The 18456-nt window shown below is 46.4% G+C and overlaps 2 protein-coding genes across 3 annotated transcripts; one reads left to right on the top strand and one right to left on the bottom strand.

Moving 5' to 3' along the window:
- Positions 1 to 1250: 1250 nt before the first annotated feature.
- LOC127341534 (disease resistance protein RGA2-like) lies at positions 1251 to 3444 on the top strand. The gene has a single exon (XM_051367405.2). The coding sequence runs from the start codon at positions 1713 to 1715 to the stop codon at positions 3201 to 3203; it is 1491 nt and encodes a 496-aa protein (XP_051223365.1). The 5' UTR covers positions 1251 to 1712; the 3' UTR covers positions 3204 to 3444.
- Positions 3445 to 4292: 848 nt separating this feature from the next.
- LOC127341533 (DNA-directed RNA polymerases IV and V subunit 2) lies at positions 4293 to 17626 on the bottom strand. 2 transcript variants are annotated; one of them, XM_071827994.1, is made up of 9 exons: positions 17519 to 17626; positions 17415 to 17453; positions 13428 to 14047; positions 12480 to 12731; positions 10367 to 11247; positions 9979 to 10270; positions 8531 to 9481; positions 5675 to 5946; positions 4293 to 5050 (listed from the first exon to the last, which is right to left on the bottom strand). In XM_071827994.1, the coding sequence occupies exons 3-9, from the start codon at positions 14028 to 14030 to the stop codon at positions 4549 to 4551; spliced, it is 3753 nt and encodes a 1250-aa protein (XP_071684095.1). In that variant the 5' UTR covers positions 14031 to 14047; positions 17415 to 17453; positions 17519 to 17626; the 3' UTR covers positions 4293 to 4548. The 2 variants fall into 2 exon arrangements, with proteins under 2 accessions (XP_071684095.1, XP_051223364.1); XM_051367404.2 differs by adding an exon at positions 5391 to 5440 and having other exon boundaries at positions 4961 to 5050; positions 17415 to 17553.
- Between the last annotated feature and the right edge of the window lie 830 nt (positions 17627 to 18456).

Here is an 18456-nt window from a genome sequence, read left to right on the forward strand (position 1 = left end):
GGCCATTGGCGTCGACTTCCGCCCGAGGAACTTCGGGTGGTGGTGGCGGTGGAGGTGGTGGTGGTGGTGGCGCTCCATGCGCCGTCCTGCCGGCGGCGACCCGACTTCCTTCTGGGATGTCGGGGTTCTGGACTCGGGTAGTCCGAACTTCTCCATCCGGGTCGTCAAAGTTGAGACGCGCGCTGGGGAAGTCGTGCGCGCGGGCACGCTCCATGCGCAAGCGATTGCGCTGTTGGCGATAGTGGGACACGGCTCTCACCTCGTCTTGCTCGAGGCGAAATTTCTGCCGCTCGGCGAGCTCCTTCTTCCTCTGTTCTTCGAGGGCCGCCCGATGCGCCTCGATCTCGGTCACGGTGGCGGTTGCAGGGAGAGGAGTGGTGAAGGCGTCATTCGGAGGTTCCTCCTCGCCTCCCGCCATGAAGACGGCGGTTGGGTAGCAGTAGCGCGGGGCCTCCATGGAGTCCGAGTCGGAATCGCTGCCGAAGAGGGAGAGAACGGAATCGTCCTCAAAGTCGCTTGGGTGAGAGACCAGGGAGATGGAGTCTTTAAATGACGCCGTGGCAATGGAGCCGACGGTCGGGGACACGGCGGTGGACCCGGCGACTGATGCCGTGGTGGAGTCGGCATCGGACACCGCGACGACGGAGTCGGCGGCTGGGGTTGCAGCGACGGAGTTGGCGGCTGACGCCGTGATGGTGGGATCGGCGATCGGCGCCGCGGCCCCGAGTCGGCGTCGTCCTCCAGGGCCAACTCGGCCTCCGTGTACACCTCGCCGGTGACTGGGCGAGTGGCGGTGAGGAGTTGGCCCAGCGCGAAGGGGTCGTGTGATCGGCCGGGACGGGGCTCGGTGGGGTCGCTGACGCCGGCGAGCCCAACGAAGAGGTTGATCGAGCCGAACGGCACCATCCAGGCGTGCTTGAGGGGCGATGAGGCGGGCCGGTAGGTGCTTGGCTGGATGTGGAAGAAGTTGCCGGTGGTGATCATCCTGCCGGAAGCGACCGGCCGCCGCACTGGCGAGTAGGGCCTCGCCGCAGCTCGGAGGCTTGATGTCCCATGCCCCACGGTGGGCGCCACTGTCGTGGATATGACCACAGCAGATGCTACGGGGGGTAGCACTTCGTTGATGCGGGGGCAAGGGAACATTGCCATCTGCGGGTCGAGGTGCAAGGGACGCAAGGTTTTACCCAGGTTCAGCCCCTCCGGAGAGTAAAAGGCCTACGTCCTGCTAGATCTTATTGCTCAGTGGAGAATTACAATGGGGGGGGCTCAGTCGGCGCGGAGCCAAGAGCTTACAGGGGGAGATTGGATCTCAGAGGTTGTCCCCTCTAGGGTTTAGCCCGGGGGTTTATATATCCACCCTCGGTCTAGGGTTACAAGGAGATAACTCCGAATCATGTCAGTTGCTACTAATCCGGGATACATCACCCTTCTGCAAGTAATCTCCTTATCCGGCCGTACGGATTTCCTCCTTGGATCTTCGGCCCAGTCGCCTTCGAGTCCAGTTGGCCGGGCGACTGGCAGTCTACTTGGGCCTTCATCTCATGGCGAGTGGGACTTGCGACCGACCTCCTATGGGCATATCCCCATCAGACGCGGTTTGATATTAAAAAAAAAGACTTTTCGTTGCTTCTAGTCTAGCTTAGATAGTAAAAGACTTCTCAGTTCTCTCTCCATCATTTCTCTGACCCTCTCTCTCGCAGTGAAGAATCAAGATGGAGTTTGCCAAGGAAGTGGTTCTCCCCGCGGCACTGTCCGAGCTTCTCGCCAGGCTCTTCTCCTTCGCGCTCGACAACTTCCCACGACTGGGCGGACGAGGGAGCGGCGACGCACACCGACGTAGGCTGGAGCGCCTCCTCGCGAGCATCGGCGGCACGGTGGAGGAGGCGGAGGGACGGCACATCACCAACGATCACCTCCTCTCACACCTAAAGGCGCTCACCGCCGGCATGTACCGTGCCCGCTTCGCCCTCGAAGCGACGGACATCGATGTCGGCGACGACGACGTGGTCGAGCGTCGACGCTCCCTCGCGCTCTCGTCTACGTTCAACAGCGCCAAGCGTCTCCGCGTCGCAAGCCTGGTCTTCGGCCGGGTCAACCACGACGAAAAACTCGCCGTCGCCATCGAGGAGCTGGAGAGCTTGACGCGCGACTGCATGCGAGAGTTCGTGCTGCTGGTGCAGGGCTACCCCCGGCGGGTGCACCGGCCGGTCGCCACTACGCTGTACATGGACCGGCGCGTGTTCGGGCGGCACGTCGAGACGGAGCGCGTGGTTAACTTCCTGCTGCAGCCGGAGCCGGCCGGTGCTCCTCCGTACCTAAGCGTCCTCCCCATCATCGGCCGCATCAAGGCAGGAAAGACCACGCTCGTCAGGCACGCCTGCGACGACGAGCGCGTGCGCGGCCACTTCTCGCTCGTCGAGTGCTTCCAGCTGGACCACGTCGTCAGGGAGGGTGGGCACCCGGACCAAACCCTCTGGGCCAGCGACGGCGGCGAGTACCTCGCCGGCGTGCGCAGGATCCTCGGAAAGGACGAGAGGTTCGCGTCGCGGAGGTCGCTCCTTATCTTCGAGGACGCCTGGCCCATCGACCCGTCGGCGTGGAGCGCGTTCGCCGCGTCGCCCGCCGCCGCCACCATGCTGGCAGCCGGGAGCAAGCTCCTGCTCACGAGCCGCGACAGCGACAACGCATGCCTCGGCACGGTGGACCCCGTTGTGGTCAGACCGCTGCCGCAGGAGGAGTACTGGTACTACTTCAAGGCGTTCGCGTTCGGCGGCATGGACGCCGGCGACCACCCGAGGATGGCGGCCATGGGCAAGGAGATGGCCCGGCAGCTGGGCGGGACGTTCTTGGGCGCAAGGATGGTTGGCACGCTGCTCAGGTCGAAATTTGACGTCCGGTTCTGGCGTCGTTTGATGGAAGCTATGGTCAAGTGCTCCGGAAGGCGGCCTTATCCTGTCCATGTGAATTTTCTGCTCGAGTTACTGTCAAGTCTTGGCAAGCTGCAGTCCTATGGCTCATCTGCCTGCCCTCCCAGGCTCACTCTTCGTGACGCGTTGTGTAACCATGCCGCCAGGACTACTAGTGACAGTGGGCATTTGGGAAGTGGTGGACAGTTTACCATCCATCTTTGCAGGGAGACCCTGTACATGGATCACTGGTATACCATCACTCTTGGGGATCGAGGTCGAGGAATGACTCAGTGATTAGGAAGGTTAGTTTCTTAGATTTACAGGGGGGGGTGCATTTTCTAAGCATGTTTTATCAACGACCACTCGACCAGTAAACTTTGATCAAGCACAACATCTTATTCTACCCTAAGGCGGAGAAGGTAATGTACTAATGTGCGAGTATCAGCGTAACCATAGTTGTGCAGATGGTATTGATCATCAAGAGAACAGTGTCCTTCTTTCTGAATGTGTTTATGAATGAGAGGCAGAGTTTTGAGAGGACCTCTGTTTTCTGGCAATCGCTTTCGAGTGGGATGAACGGAGGGGTGATAATTCTGGCGTCTACATCCCCATGGTACTAGTGACGTGAATTGCTCGGTCCACGTGGCGCGTGATGAGCCATAACATTCTTGTGTGCGGATTCATGGTGGTACAACCACCTTCAATCAGCCCACCGTCACTTGTCCTGCTAACCAAATCAAGAGTGTTAATAGTTGTCCAAATGTCCAATCAGCCTGGCGGCAGCATGAGGCACAGAAGCCGAAGGTTTTTGAGGTTACTCCAGGCATGAGACCAGTTCATCGATAAGTAGAAGGGACCGTACTGGCTAAATACTGTTCCCCCGCGTACGATTATATTCCTACTCGTCCAGCTACACCACATCAAGGTGATGCAGACCGCCTTATCTTCGTTCGAACTGACATCATCCAGAACCAGAGGCCCAACTCCTCGGGTCGTTGTTCCTCTAGGAGACTAGGACTGTCCAGAAAAACTTAGCATGCTCAGACACAACCAGAGCATGAAATATTGTTTCATCCGCACATGTCCCCAGAGCATGCTGCCAATTCACGGGACATTTTGATTCAGGCATGTGATTTCTATCTTATGCATATAGATGCAGCGGGTTACATGCTCTCGTGAACACAGGTAATCGTAATTCACAATATATGACATAACCTGCAACAAGACATTAGACATTCACATAACACGACTAGCTCGGCCCTAACCTGACTCTGAAGCCAACATAGGGTGGTCAGCGATAGCTGGTGGTCAAAGGTAATCATGATGCGACCCATCCAAACCAGCAATGCGCACGATTAACTTCTTCCCAGAAGAGTGCTAGGGTAGACAAAAGTTCCAGTCACTTAGGAGGAAGTTCATTAAAACAGGTCTAGCTAATATAATGTTTCAACGCAACTTCCCAGGCCGGAGGGTAGATCCCACACGGCTTAAGATATCCTTCACGAGCAGCTTCGCATCACAGGGCTCACCCCATCATAGCTAGCTAATGCAAACACCATTGTCACAAGGGGGTTTCGCATAGCATACATGTCCATAACCATAGATAACCTATATACATCATGAGTCTGACAACGGAGTTCTAGCAGACTTCCGTCTTGAACTTGAGGCAGATCCCCATACTGAAGAGTTCCTGGTAGAGCAGCTTCGCGCCGTAGGGGACGGCAATCCTGACTATGTTCTCCGAAGACCGGCAGAACCCACAGTAAGGACCTCGGATCTTCTTCCCTCCTTGGACGGGCCTTATGATGACGTTCGCCGCCCGTTCACACGTCTGACACACATGCATCTCTGAGAAGTCGCTAAGCATGAAGAGCCGCTCGTGGAGATTGGCAGCTGCTCCGTGGGCAAGGAGGCAGTCGCGCTCCATCTCGCCAAACTTCACACCTCCAAACCTCTTCCTGTCTGCGACAGGTTGCCTTGTGAGGGGGTGCACTGGCCCCGTGTTCCGGAATTTCACCTTGTCTTCGGACATGTGTGTCAGCCTCTGGTAGAAGTTAGGTCCCATGAAAATCAGGGATTTCATTCTTTCACCACTTTGGCCGTTGAGAACACCTTCAGCTCCCCATCTTTGAAATCCAGCCCTGAATACAACAAGATGCATCAGCTTTGGACCTTTTAAGGCAATAACGTGCACTACTTTGTACCTTGAACAATCTGTAAATACAGTGAAATGTAAGCGCAGACCTTACAAAACATGTATAGTACATTTTCCCAGTTCTTTTACCAGAATCTGTTTCCCCAATTGATCGATATATCAGGACCAAAACTATGTGCAGACCATTATGCTAGTTTCACTAACATTACACTGCTGCTAATTTGATCCATACTACAGTGAAGTATAAGATTCAAGGATAACAGGGTGCCATCCAGTGACGTAAAAAAAATTGAAACAGATGTAACTTCAAATGTACCAGTAATTACCAAGTTGAACTAATAGAGGATAACCGCAAAACTGGAGAGTTGGCCATCACCTGAGGGGAAAAAAATGCATAGAAAGAAGATGATTTCTTGCCAAGGCATTTATCATGTACAACTACCCTCTATAGATTGTGATACTAAAGGAGGGGCTATGGCCCATACTGGCCAACACATAGCTCCACCCCTGTGCTCAGCCATTTTAAATCAGTAAATATATCACTCTGCTGTATCTATGTTCAACAAGAGGCTCATTTTGAATTAATTCAGAGAATTAAGAAGGCACTTACTTGTGCAATTGTTCCGAGATCACTTCAAGTGATGCTGTTGTGAATGGCGTTGCATATCTAATTTTACCACCAAGAGCAATTCCCTTCCCCAAAGCAGCTTCAAGCAGCTGGCCTGGAGTTTGACGGGTAGGAAAGGCATGTGGATTTATCACAATATCCGGAACTATTCCTTGGCAAGTAAAAGGGAAGTTCTCCTGGGATTCTAGAAAACCAACAACACCTTTCTGTCCGTGCATGCTAGAAAATTTATCTCCGACACAAGGAGATCGAACCTGAAAAATCATCAGCAACAGAACTTTATGGCCATCTAAAGGAAACACAAGTTCTAGGAATACGAAGGCATAGCAAAAAGGATAGGAAAATATTATAATATATCGAGTGACCGGCTGGATTTATTATATCATATTTGACAGAGAAATAAAAAGATCTGATTGCTTGAAGAGGAAAGAAACAGGAAGTACTAGTTACAGTTGGTGCATAAAAGGTCATTAAAAGCATTAGGCTTGGCTTCTGCTTTTGTCCGTTTTAGTAGTTATTCTGTACTGAACACACCATAGCAGTATTTAATTGTACTGACATTTTTCAGTGGGCTTGCTTTTCCTACTTCGTACATGATCTATGTCTTTGAGTATTCCGTATATTAGGATACCAAGGAACAAATTGTTAAGGGCAGTGTTACCGAGGGTTATTGTGTTAATAGAAGAAGGCATGTATACCCCCCAACAATATGGGCTATATTTGTTTCTCACTAACTATTTACAGTAGTATACATTTTAAAATAGAATCTCTATTATGCCAAAATGACATTTTATGATGTTGGCCTCTAGGACTAGATACCAAATTACATATTAAAAGATGATATTCTATAAAGGATCAAGCGTTCTCGTTCTTATGAATAATGTAATGAGCAAGACGCCAGTCAGTATCATAGTCCGAGTTCTATGATAGATAACCCAAGCAATCCATGCTGTAAGGATTTTTGTAGTTATTCTGCAGAAACGCTCAGTATTAGTACTGTTAATTACTTTGCATATGTTGTCTTGCCTCTTACTAGCCATAGTTTTCCCCAACCTCTAAAATATCAGTTATTGCAAACTATCTGGGAGTACAAAGAAGGGCCACTAGAGTGCCTTGATGAAATCCTCATGATATTTAGTGTTGAAAACATGGTTACTGAGTTCTGTTTCTCGCAACAGTTTTGAACCAAATTTTTCTAAACAAATGTTCCAAATTACTTTTAGCCATGGCTGGATTCAGGCTTCTTCTGTGTGCTGGATCATGGAGTAAGCTAGGAGTTCATGGATGAGGTTTTTACCCAGAGCAAGATGTTCTTTGATCTACCAAACAGTGAGAAACTGAAGCTTCTCGGAAATGAAAAGAATCGTGTGTATGCTCTTATTTTAGATGAGATTCTTGATCCAGAAAATCAAGTGAATGGTAATCTATTGACTCATCCATCCGTTGCTACTTTGTAAACTTAAAAATCATGAGTCTCCTACATTGTAAAAAGGAGATACAAGCTGCACTGCAAACTGGGTTTCTTACAATTGACTCTTTAGGTGACTACAAGGAAAGGTATAATATAGGTGTTGAGGTACCAGGCCATTTTATGGTCCAAAACAGTGGCTTCCTGTAAACTTGAGTCTGAGCTAATAAAGTGGCTTCCAAGTGGTCAATGAAATGTCTCTTTGCCTTTTTGGGGCGCCTTATGTGTCTGATAATCGATGTTTTCTTTCTTCGTTCAAACCATGGTTTCAAAGGCGTTAAGGCGTCTTACAGCGCGCGGCCGGGGGGGTGCCTAAAGCGGTCGATTTTCCAAGGCAGAGGGGGGGGGGGGGGCGCCTGGACGCCTAAGCATCGCCTTTAAACCATGGTTCAAACGTAAGACAAAGATGTCTTATTTGGCCTGCCTTTATTGGAATATTGGTTTCAGGAGTGGCAAAATCGGTTGCAAGGATCATTGCTCTTGCTTTCCACCTAGATGCAGACTTCTTTGATAGACCCAAAATGTCAGTAAATGCTACAAATTGTTAGCGGCATGAGAATGTTTTTCAGGATATATCTATACGTAATACCTTTTCTTTATCGACAAATGCGCATATACTGCTAGGCAAAGTTGATTTATTTTATTTGAAGTTCCCAAGAAGATATGGTTTATAAATGAAGCGTGTACCATATGCATTAATTAAGACATAATTAGTGATCTTATCACCCACCATTATGCTTGAGCTAATTCTGAATTGTTACTAGAGTAATTACATACTACATGTTTCAAGCACAGACATTTAACTATGAAAATACCACTTCGGATCAATTACTTCTCTTGCGTACCATTAGTGCACACTGATGCTTACCTTTCTAAACTTCCATTTAGCTCCTATATGGAAGGATATAGAGGAAAATAGGGTAGCAAATTCATGTTTCGAGAAGGGAAAGATAAATATATACAACAAACTCAAAAGAAGCAATTTGCTAGTTCACTAGATCATGCTATAGTATTGGGCACATGAAAGGAGAGCAAACACAACTAAGAAACATTTCAGTTGCAGTTGGTTTATGTTGATCAATCTGTAGAGCAGAAGGCAAACATAGAGTGGCGGAGCTAGGCAAGAAGTACTGGGGGGGCGAAATGTAAAATCTCTAAGTTTGGGGGGGCAAAAGGTTAAAAAAATCCCATTTAAGCCTATCCCCCAAAAAAATCTTTAGAGAATGGTCAAAAGTTGGGGGGGCCACTGCCCCCCCTGACATGCACATAGCTCCGCCAGTGGTTTTACTGTTTATAAGACGAACGAAATCACCAGTGAAGTTGAGTTGATGCAAGTACTAGAAAATAGTTATTATTTACTGAAGATTTACCTGTCTTAAAGACACAACAGCAAAATTCTTCCCCTCGTCATTGGCTGAGAGCAACACTCTCTGGACCATTCCCTTTTCCGTATGCTTCAGTTTAATACTATGGTCTTCACCAGATTCTGACACTTTCCCAATGACAATGTCTCCACTCTGGAGACTTGCACCCACGTATGGTAATCCATCGTCATCAAGATTGTCAACTCGCCCTCTCTTGCTTTCCATTTTACCAAAGTTCACCTTTTCCTTCATTTTCAGCCGTTTGATGGGCTCTTTGGTCTCTACTTCTGCCTTATAGCTCCGTATGAGCTCAGTTCTGAACATGCCCCGTTCAAGAGAAGCCCTATTTATAACCAGGGAATCCTCTTGGTTGAATCCCTGATGAACATTGACTGCCACTATCGCATTTTGTCCATTGAAATACTCTGGCCTAGAAAATCCATCTTTTCTTCCAAAAGGATAATCTGATCTCCCAATACAATCAGCTGTAACTGTTTTGAAAAGGGGTTTCTGAGGGTAGTAAAGTTGATGGGAAAGAGTATCAACTCTGGTACGTGGATTTGTTGTGGAGTATCCAATAGCTTGCTGTGAGTGTTTTTCCGACTGGTACAGCACCCTTCGAGCAAAATTGTGATTTGCAAAAGGGATAAGACCACAACTTAATCCCAACAGAAAAGATCCATTCAGCTCGCAGTGAGTATAACCAGGAACCTCCTGCCCACTGCTCGGAAATAGGTGCCTAATTCCCCATGCACATTGTATATCTTCCTCCTCTTCAACACCAATGAACTCAATTATTTCTTGTTGCACTAGTGTCTGAAAAGAGTAAGGACAGCCCTTCCGTTTTGTAATTTTATTTAGGTTCTCAACCACAAGAAGAGGTCTGAGGATTCGCCCTGCATCAGAGAACACCCGTACTTCTCCAGGAAGTTGGTGCTTGTCCCTTTTGATTTCAACCTGATCAGATGGAAGCATAAGCAATACCACAAATGACATTGTGGTGTCTGATGTTAGCACATAATATGCAAGGGGAACGCACATGTAGCAATAGGTATCTCCATTATTGTATATCAGATAAGAAAGTTGTCTAAAATTATATTACTCAGATACCTAATTTTCGGTACAAAACACAAAAGAAATGCAAATTGAAAGTTAGGCAGTACCAAAAAGGCAAAAATCAGTTTAGGAGATAGCACCAACAAAAAAAATTAAATCAGAATATGACAAACAGGAAGAGATTATAATCTTGGTTATCATTAACTGAACCCTGTAAAATAATGATTCTCCAGAAATAATTAAGTACAAATATATACATGACAGAACATCATGATACTCTATAAGATTGCATACATGCCATGTTTAGTTTAAGAAGAGTTACTAATGTTATTGAACATAGATAGAAAAATCAAGATAAAAACAATGCTTCTAATCTAACCATGAGAAAGAGAGCAAACCTGTGGATCAATCAGACCACCGCGTCTCATACACCTTAAACGCATGACAAATGAAGCTGGATCAGTACAGGATCCTACCCAATCGCCATTGAGAAAGATCTTAACCATTTTAGGAATCTCCTCGGCATGAATTTCATCCAGTTTATTCATTCCACAAGAAATAAATCTGTCAATCAATGGCTGTGCCACTCTGCAGCTAACAATAGCAGTCACAGCTAGATTTTTCACAAGCCCACAGTTTTCACCATCAGGAGTGGACATAAAACACATCTTTCCCCAGTAGGACGGATTGCTGCAAGGTTTTTCCTTGATGTTAGTTTAAATGAGGGCATATAAATCACAAAATGGACATGCAAGTGCACAACACTTGGTCTAAGAAATTACTTACGGATATCTTGCATCACCAGCTTTCCCAGCATAAGCAACCTGCTGGCGACTTTTCCTCAAGTCTGACATCATTTGAAGAGGATTTGTTCTCCTTAGCGTTGCAACAATTCCTGAGCATCTTTCATTTCTTTTGAAGGGGTGGCACCAAGAACCAGTAGCAAAGGCACGATTTATACCATTAGTAATAACTGAAGCATCAAGGTAGCGCAGAGGAAACTCTAAATCGCGGTCACTATTCAAATCTCTCTGCAAGGCCTTAACCATGAGTCTCTCTGCATGCCTAAGATGTGCACGAAGTTCTCTTCCAAGCAATTCACCAGGTAGCTCCAACCTTTTGTTCCTGAAATCATCCTTATTATCACATTTGCGCTTCCCAGTAAAAGCCATGAGAAGGCATTTGACCATGTAACCTAAGAAATATGCTTTATTCCTATTCCCACTTATACCAGGAAACAGATTCTTAGCAACATAATCATCAAACGACTCTGCTGGAGGAAATTTTTGACTCTTGACCAAATCATCCACATATTGGCGGGCTTTATCGGACTTGCGAAAGCCTTCACACAGTTCACCTGATTCACTAATAGTTGCAGATATCGCGTTCATGACAGAAGCATCACAGTCTCCCATGTCTATCATATCAAATGCTTCCTTGTCAGATGATACGCCCAGCGCAAAAAACATTAGCCAAATAGGCATATTGGCATACAAAAAGGAGAAGGAAATGATTTTGCTCCCACTGGTATCATTATTCTTTGTAGAATCAATTAGTGTGATATATACTCTTCTTTTTCTGATTTCAGACAAATAAGAGACAGTCCAATAAGGCCGGTCAGCAACCCAAATCCTGGTCAAGCATTTTTGCTCTTGCGCGATGAATACCTTTAGAGTTGAAATATAGTGAGATCCAAGAAGCTTGCAATATGTTATAAAATTACCACTGTATCAGACAACTGCTACTCTAAAAGAACCGCTCCCCAAGAGAATAGCTTAATTGCCTAACAAGATCATTAAGTGAGTCTAGATGTGCCTATGTTATCAGCAGAACCTCATGTCCATGCATCATTGGCCTAATTTTGGAAAATCTTAACTAGTAACCTCCATTCCAATGAATAAGGCTTATATTATTTTTGAAAAATCAAACCATCTAAAGTTTGACCAAGTTTTTACAAAATAATACTAACATGCAAAATACAAAATCAATATCATTAAATATATCATGAGATATATTTTCATATGATATCTATAAAATGTCATATTTGTTGACAGACTTTTCTAAAAGTTTGGTCAAACTTTGCTTAGCTTGACTTTTTGAAAAATATATAAGCCTTATTCATTGGAGCAGAGGTAGTATATGGCATAGACTGGAGTTGATGACGCGCAGTTCTCCATGCCTCCGCCTCCATTTCCAACATTACTAAAAGATTTGTAACAAGATGCACAAACTAACTAACTGGAACACAATGAGACTCCCACGCAAAGGTAACCACCTCCAAAACAAAGATGCAAGATGACAAAAAGCACAAATGTGCAGAAGTGACACTGGTCTAGGCTGAACTTAGGTAGGCATGAAGGTGTTCCTAAAGTATGGAACAGACTAGGCCGGTGATTAACATGATCGTGTTCCTAAAGTATGGAACAGACTAGGCCGGTGATTAACATGATCACTCGCATTGTTGTTTTCCGTAGCAAAGCATGAGTATTTAGCTAGTTCGATAGAATTCTACCTTGTCTTTAAAAAAACATATTGTAGCTTACTAAGATCATATTTGACTAATGGGCTCACACACAAGAGTTCAACCTATGGAAGCAGACCCATGCACATGATAAACATTTTAACTGGTCTTTTTCTGTAGGGTATAAGTTAACTCTTTTGATAGCACTCCATGTGCAGTTGTATACTATAATAGAATTATCGTAAAAGATCATAGTGTTTGGCACTAATGCCTTCGAAAACAGATATGTGGGCTTCCTTTCATTAGATAAGAGCAAGAATATATAAGATTATCCAATTAAAATATAAAAAAATCCACAGCTCCATAGTACTGATAATGCAACACTCCAAGCATGATAGATTAAATAAAATAAGCAACGAGACATCAATATTATTATACCTTCTCCATTCCCTTGATCAAAAAGTATCCACCAGAATCATAAAGGCAGTCAATTGCCTTATCTGCATGCCCACTTTTCTTATCTTTATGCTCACTTTTCTTATCTTTATGCAGCCAGCATAAGTTTGAATTAACCATAACTGGAAGGCGGCCAATATTCATTGTTGTAGTTTCGTTCATGATAAGAACTCTGCTCTGAACAGAAAGATCATTCCCTGTTTTAGCCTTGTCACTTTTCTCCATAGAATAAACCTGTTAACAGTTTAGAACATGACAGTCAATAGGGTGACTCAGTGACTGTACAACAACTAAGGACGCAAATATGAGCACCAATATCGATGTCGTAACCTCAAAATACAGTATCAGACAACTTAGCACATACTTCCTCTGTTTCATAATAGAAGACTTTAACCTACCCAAAACATCTTATATTCTGAAACGGAGGTAAAAATAATGACATATCAACACAACAGTTCAATAGGATATCAACACAACAGTTCAATAGGATAAAGTGCAAAAAACATTAACACACATAATGACATCTACAACTATGTATGCTACTGAATGACTGCTGAACCAACATCATGCAAACATTGGTTCCTTGACTGCACCAATTCATGTACTGTCAATGGACCATTTTGGTATATTGATTAGGGCACCAGTGAAAGAACAGCTACCGTATTGAATGTAGACGACAAAAGCTTCACAAGATCAGTAGAGAGACAGAGAAGGAATTGAGTACTTTTACAGGATTAGCTTATGAGAACAAAATTGAAACTGTGTGTTGTCAACAGCATTTAAAAGTAGGTTATGCCATACATGTCGTTTTGCAATTTCAAGTAAATTTTGGGGATTCTACAGATTGTGTGCATGCATGAGACACTTCGCAAATAGATAACAGCAAAAAGAATATGTAATTAACATATATAGAACATGAAAACTGCTGACCTTGATATTCACTTCTACCTCCATTTTGGAAGAATATGTCATATTTTGGAGGCGAGCATGTCTCGGCTCGAGGACGAGTGACTCCTCAGCAAAATCAGTTTTTTCAGACCAAAATACAGGCTTATGTAGTTCCACTTTCCCAAACTTGATGATGGCATGCCTCCAACCACCTGGTCCTTTCCTTGAAGGATCATAATCCGGCTCGACGGTAATTTCCCCTAGCGAATGAAAAAGCTCCTGGAGCCCATGCGAGACAAACTGGTTGTAGGAATTCAACTGATGGCTAATCAGACCAATCTCGTCAAAAAATGACCTTGAGGCTTCCTTGCAGAACTCCTCTAGACTTCCCAAGCTCATGTCAATGGGAACTTCTGGATGTGACTCAGAAGAGTACTTCCCTTTACTATCATCATCCAGGGATGATCTCCCATTCGCATCCACATCCATAAAAGACAGATCTCTGTTAACATCCATAGAAGACTGCCCGTTCGAATCATCCATGGTATGGGATCTGCTCCCTCCAGTGTCATCCAGTATCGTAGATTCCAGCTCAGGCTCAGGGCCATTTGTTGATTGCCCACTGTCCCTTGGTGGATCTTCCATTACACGAGCAGAGGACGCTAATACCATGTCAAGTATCGCGATTCGCAATGCCATCATACAAAAAACACCACATTAGATACTGATAATTTGAACATACAAAATGCATTCTACAGTGCAGCATTGAATACTACAAATTGAACTGTTGAAATGATTATTAGCCATAAATGGCGATACTCGTGGTGTTAGTATTAATCTTGTCAAAGTAGTTGGCTAGTAGAAGGAGCTAGCTTAGTCATGAAGTATCTAGGGCATGTATAGAGAACTCTAGAATTAAGAATGTTCAAGAGTGAGATATTTAGGAGTAGTATTAAATATCTAGAGTTTGTAGAGAATTCTAAAAGTATGGTGTAGGGTTTGGATTGTGATATATGGCAACAAAAGGGTCATGTACAAGTATAAATAGGGGTATCACCCCTCCCATCTAAGCAAGCTTGGTACACTTGAGATATCTAACAAAGCTTCCTACTAGTAGAAGCCATGCGTGTGAAGCACAAGCTTCCTAGTTCCTAGTAGTATAAGCCATGTGTGTGCACATGTGTGTGAGGCACATCAAAACAGAGCTGTGTGTGAAGCACATCTCTTTAGGGGAGAGAGATAGTCCTGAGTGAGAGCTAGTAGATAGCATAGCTCCAACACGTGGTATGTGTACGCACACACGTATACGTCATTATCTCGAAAAGGTTAATACCTCAATCTCCATATGACAATGAATGAAGACATGACCTTTTTTAGATGAATGAAGTGTGTTGCTTACACTGCACTAAAAGTAACACAAGACATCTACTAACGGCACAAAATGATCTAACAGATTGCGCAATAAAAAGAAAGCCAGCCTTAACTTAATTCAACGCCGCTACATGAAGTAAAAGACAATAACAGACACCCTAACCCTAAACCGATCACACAGGGCACCCTAGCTTCACATTCATAAGGGCATTGGAAGCCATCAAAGTTTTTTCAAAACAACTCAATTCAGTCCGCACACCACCATCTATGCGCCACAATAATCTCGATTTCATCAGTACAAAATCAATATGGCTGGCTATATAACAGATGGGAGATCTAACAAGGGAACATGGAGGGCACACACAGCAAAATCCCCCCAAAAAACGATTCTAACATTCAGCACAAACAAATCCACATACGCATCATTTTCTCGAAAAGGTAAATACATCAATCTCAGCAGGACAGTAAATGAAACATATGGCCTTTTTTAGATGATGAGTGAGGTGTACGAGGTTAGGGTGGCGCGAATCGTCATTTTCTGCTCATGTAGTGGCGTCAAAGTAAGTTAGGGCAGGGTTTCTTTTTATTTGCGCAATCTGCTACTACCAGATATTCTGTGCTACTTTTAGTGGCGGTTTGGATACGTGAGATTAGCGGCCAGATATTGTAAAACAAGTTTTAGACTGGTTTTCAGGAAAAATCACTTTTACTAAAATTTTGGCTGAGAATTAGTTTATAGGAAATCACATTTGGGTTGAAAAAGTGAAATACGGGTTTGTACTATTTCTTGTTTAGATAAAGATTAGCGTTTCAGTACTCCGGCAACAGAGGTGCATGCTCGTTCAACCTTGCTGTCTATGGAGTCCTCGCCACCGATGCTTGCCACTATTGCCGATCTCCAGAGGAGCAAACAACCGGAGGAATCGCCATGGCTGCAAGCGAAGCTCACCTCACGGCGTGGAATCGCTAGACGGCGGTCACCGCACAGTACTAGGACGCTACCAGCTCCTCGACGCGGACCAAGAGGCACGGCGTAGCTCCCTCGACGCCTAGGACGCCGCGCTTGCCGCTCATCGACACGACCAACGCAGGCCCCTCGAAGAGCCGGCTCGCCTGATTAATGCTCCTCGACGACCTAGGGGCTAGGACGCCATGCTTAATGCTCCTCAACGTGGCCATTGCAAGCCTCCTTGACGGTGGCTGGCCGCATGCCCTGGAATACGTCGGCATAGAGGCATTGAAAAAAGGCATGGTGGCCAGCGGCAGCAAGAAGGCGCCTACGAATTTAGTTGAGAAAAGAACGGGCTGGAATGAGTTAGTTCGATCGAATACGTGAAGAACTCGCCTTTCAGAAAAACGAGTAATAGTCGTCTTTTTCTGAAAACCTGGAGTCAGAGCTTTTCGAGAACTAAGTTTTCTACGTCCCTCGGACTTTTCACAGGAGCCAAACAAGGTTTTGTTCCGTTAAACAGTTTCCCTGGTTTGTAGGATTCACTGGGTTCTGTGTATCCCACACATCCAAACAACCTTAGTGCAGTGTCAGACATAAACTAACAACAAAACTACGATTCGTGCCACCCTAACCTCAAACACGCCACACCGGACATCCTGACTCACATTCATGATGGGTTTTTTTTTACAGTAAAACCGTAGGGGAATCCCCTACGGTGTGATTTTCTATAGATAAAATGTTATGTACAAAGGTAGAACTCAAGAAATTGAGACATCCATGACGAGTTTTTTTGACAGTAAAACCGTAGGGGATTTGTGATTTTCTATTGATAAAATGTTATGTACAAAGGTAGAACTCAAGAAATTGAGACATCCATGACGGGTTTTTTTGACAGTAAAACCGTAGGGGATTTGAGATTTTCTATTGATAAAATGTTATGTACAAAGGTAGAACTCAAGAAATTGAGACATTCATGACGGGTTTTTTTGACAGTAAAACGGTAGGGGATTTGAGATTTTCTATTGATAAAATGTTATGTACAAAGGTAGAACTGAAGAAATTGAGACATTCATGAGGGTTCACGAGCTGAGGGCATTAGAAGCCACAGAAAGTTTTCGCACAACAACTGAAAACTGTCTCTCCCCACACACAAAAGTAGAGTAAAATTTATGCGCTCCAGTGATCTCGATTATACCATACCCGTAAAGGCCAAAGGGGATGTGGGGAGCACACACACACGCTTCAGCGAAGCCCACCCAGAAAAGCAAACCAATACGCCCCGCCTATATAACAGACTGGAAGATCTAAGTTGGAAAAAGGGGACACACACGTTTCACCGAAAACACGACAAAATATAGACTGATCCTACAGCTCGAACAAATCCATGTGGGACTGGACGCGTCGGAGACGAGGTAATGTCCGGATCAGACTGCTGACAGTAAAGGGGACAATAGAAAGAAGAGAAAAATGTTGTGTATTCTGCAGCTCCTCTCCCGGTGAGTGGCCGCGAGAGGAAGGAAGGGCGAGGAGGAGTTCGAATGTGAGGTTTCGCCGGAGTTGCGGAAGAAGAGGGTCAGGAGGAGGCCGGATGCCTCCGAGCCGGATGCCGCCGGCGTTCTGCTCCCGCCCGTCGATCTAGGGTTAGGTGCGGGCCTCTGGAGGGGAAGGGCGGCCGGGGGAGAGGAGGTCCAGGGGAGGTGGCTTACCGGCGATGCCGCCGCCGGGTTCCTTGGTGCGGGCGTCCGGTGCTCCCGAGGTTGGGTGGGGGAGGGGAGCCGGAGACAGGGCAGGGGTTTAGGTGGGAGGCTGTGTGAGTGGCGGAGTGGGGGCGTGATGAGGGCAGAGCCGTCCACCGGTCAGATCCGGTGGCTGAGAGTGAGAGCTCCGCCGCGCGAGAATCGACGGGATCTTCTGCGGCTCACCCAAGGCTGTAACTACGGGTGGGAAACGGTCACCAGGTGGTGGCATCGCAGGACAAGTGTGAGTACAGATCGAGGTACAGTTATCGTGACTGGTCACCTCACTGGCTCGGTGCCCTCGGACAGTGAGTCCACCTATGCAAGTTTCGATGACATGATTCCATACAATTCAGGGCATCTCCAGCGGGCGGACGCATTTTACTGTCCGCGTCGTCGATTCTTTTGGTCGAAATCGACCACGTCCGTTTGCGTCGGGTGGCTCCAGCGACACGACGCATTTTTTTTAGGACGAATCATTTTTTTTAAACATGAAACATAATTTACATACTTAAAACATACAAAATAAACCTAAACGCCTCTCGCTCTCGTCATTTGTCTTGCTCCTCGTCATTTGTCGAGCACGATGAGCTCTGGTATGACCCAAGGTCAGTTGCCATCCGGAGGAGCGTACGCCGGGCGCACCGCCGCCGGTGCTCGAGGTTGAGGAGGCTGCGGCTGTGGCGGCGGTGGAGGCGCCCAGTGTTGTGGCTGTGGCGGCGGTGGAGACGCCCGATCTTTGCGGGCGTGGCGGCGGTGGAGGCCGATCTTTGCGGTTGTGGCGGCGGTGGAGCGCCCGATCTTTGCGGCCGTGGCGGCGGTGGAAGCGCCCGTCTGCGGGCGTGGTGGCGGTGGCGGAGCGGCTGGCCACTCGGGAGCGCTTTGTCGTAGTGCTTCATCCGCCGATAGGCCCGGCGGCATGACGGCGGTGGCGTAGCGGGGCAGCGGTGGCTGCACAGGCGCGTCGTACTCGGAGATGAGGACGGCGACCTTCGCCATCTCGTCGTCCGTC

This window comes from Lolium perenne, chromosome 3 (genome assembly GCF_019359855.2).
Source record: "Lolium perenne isolate Kyuss_39 chromosome 3, Kyuss_2.0, whole genome shotgun sequence".
Classification (NCBI taxonomy): Eukaryota; Viridiplantae; Streptophyta; class Magnoliopsida; order Poales; family Poaceae; genus Lolium; species Lolium perenne.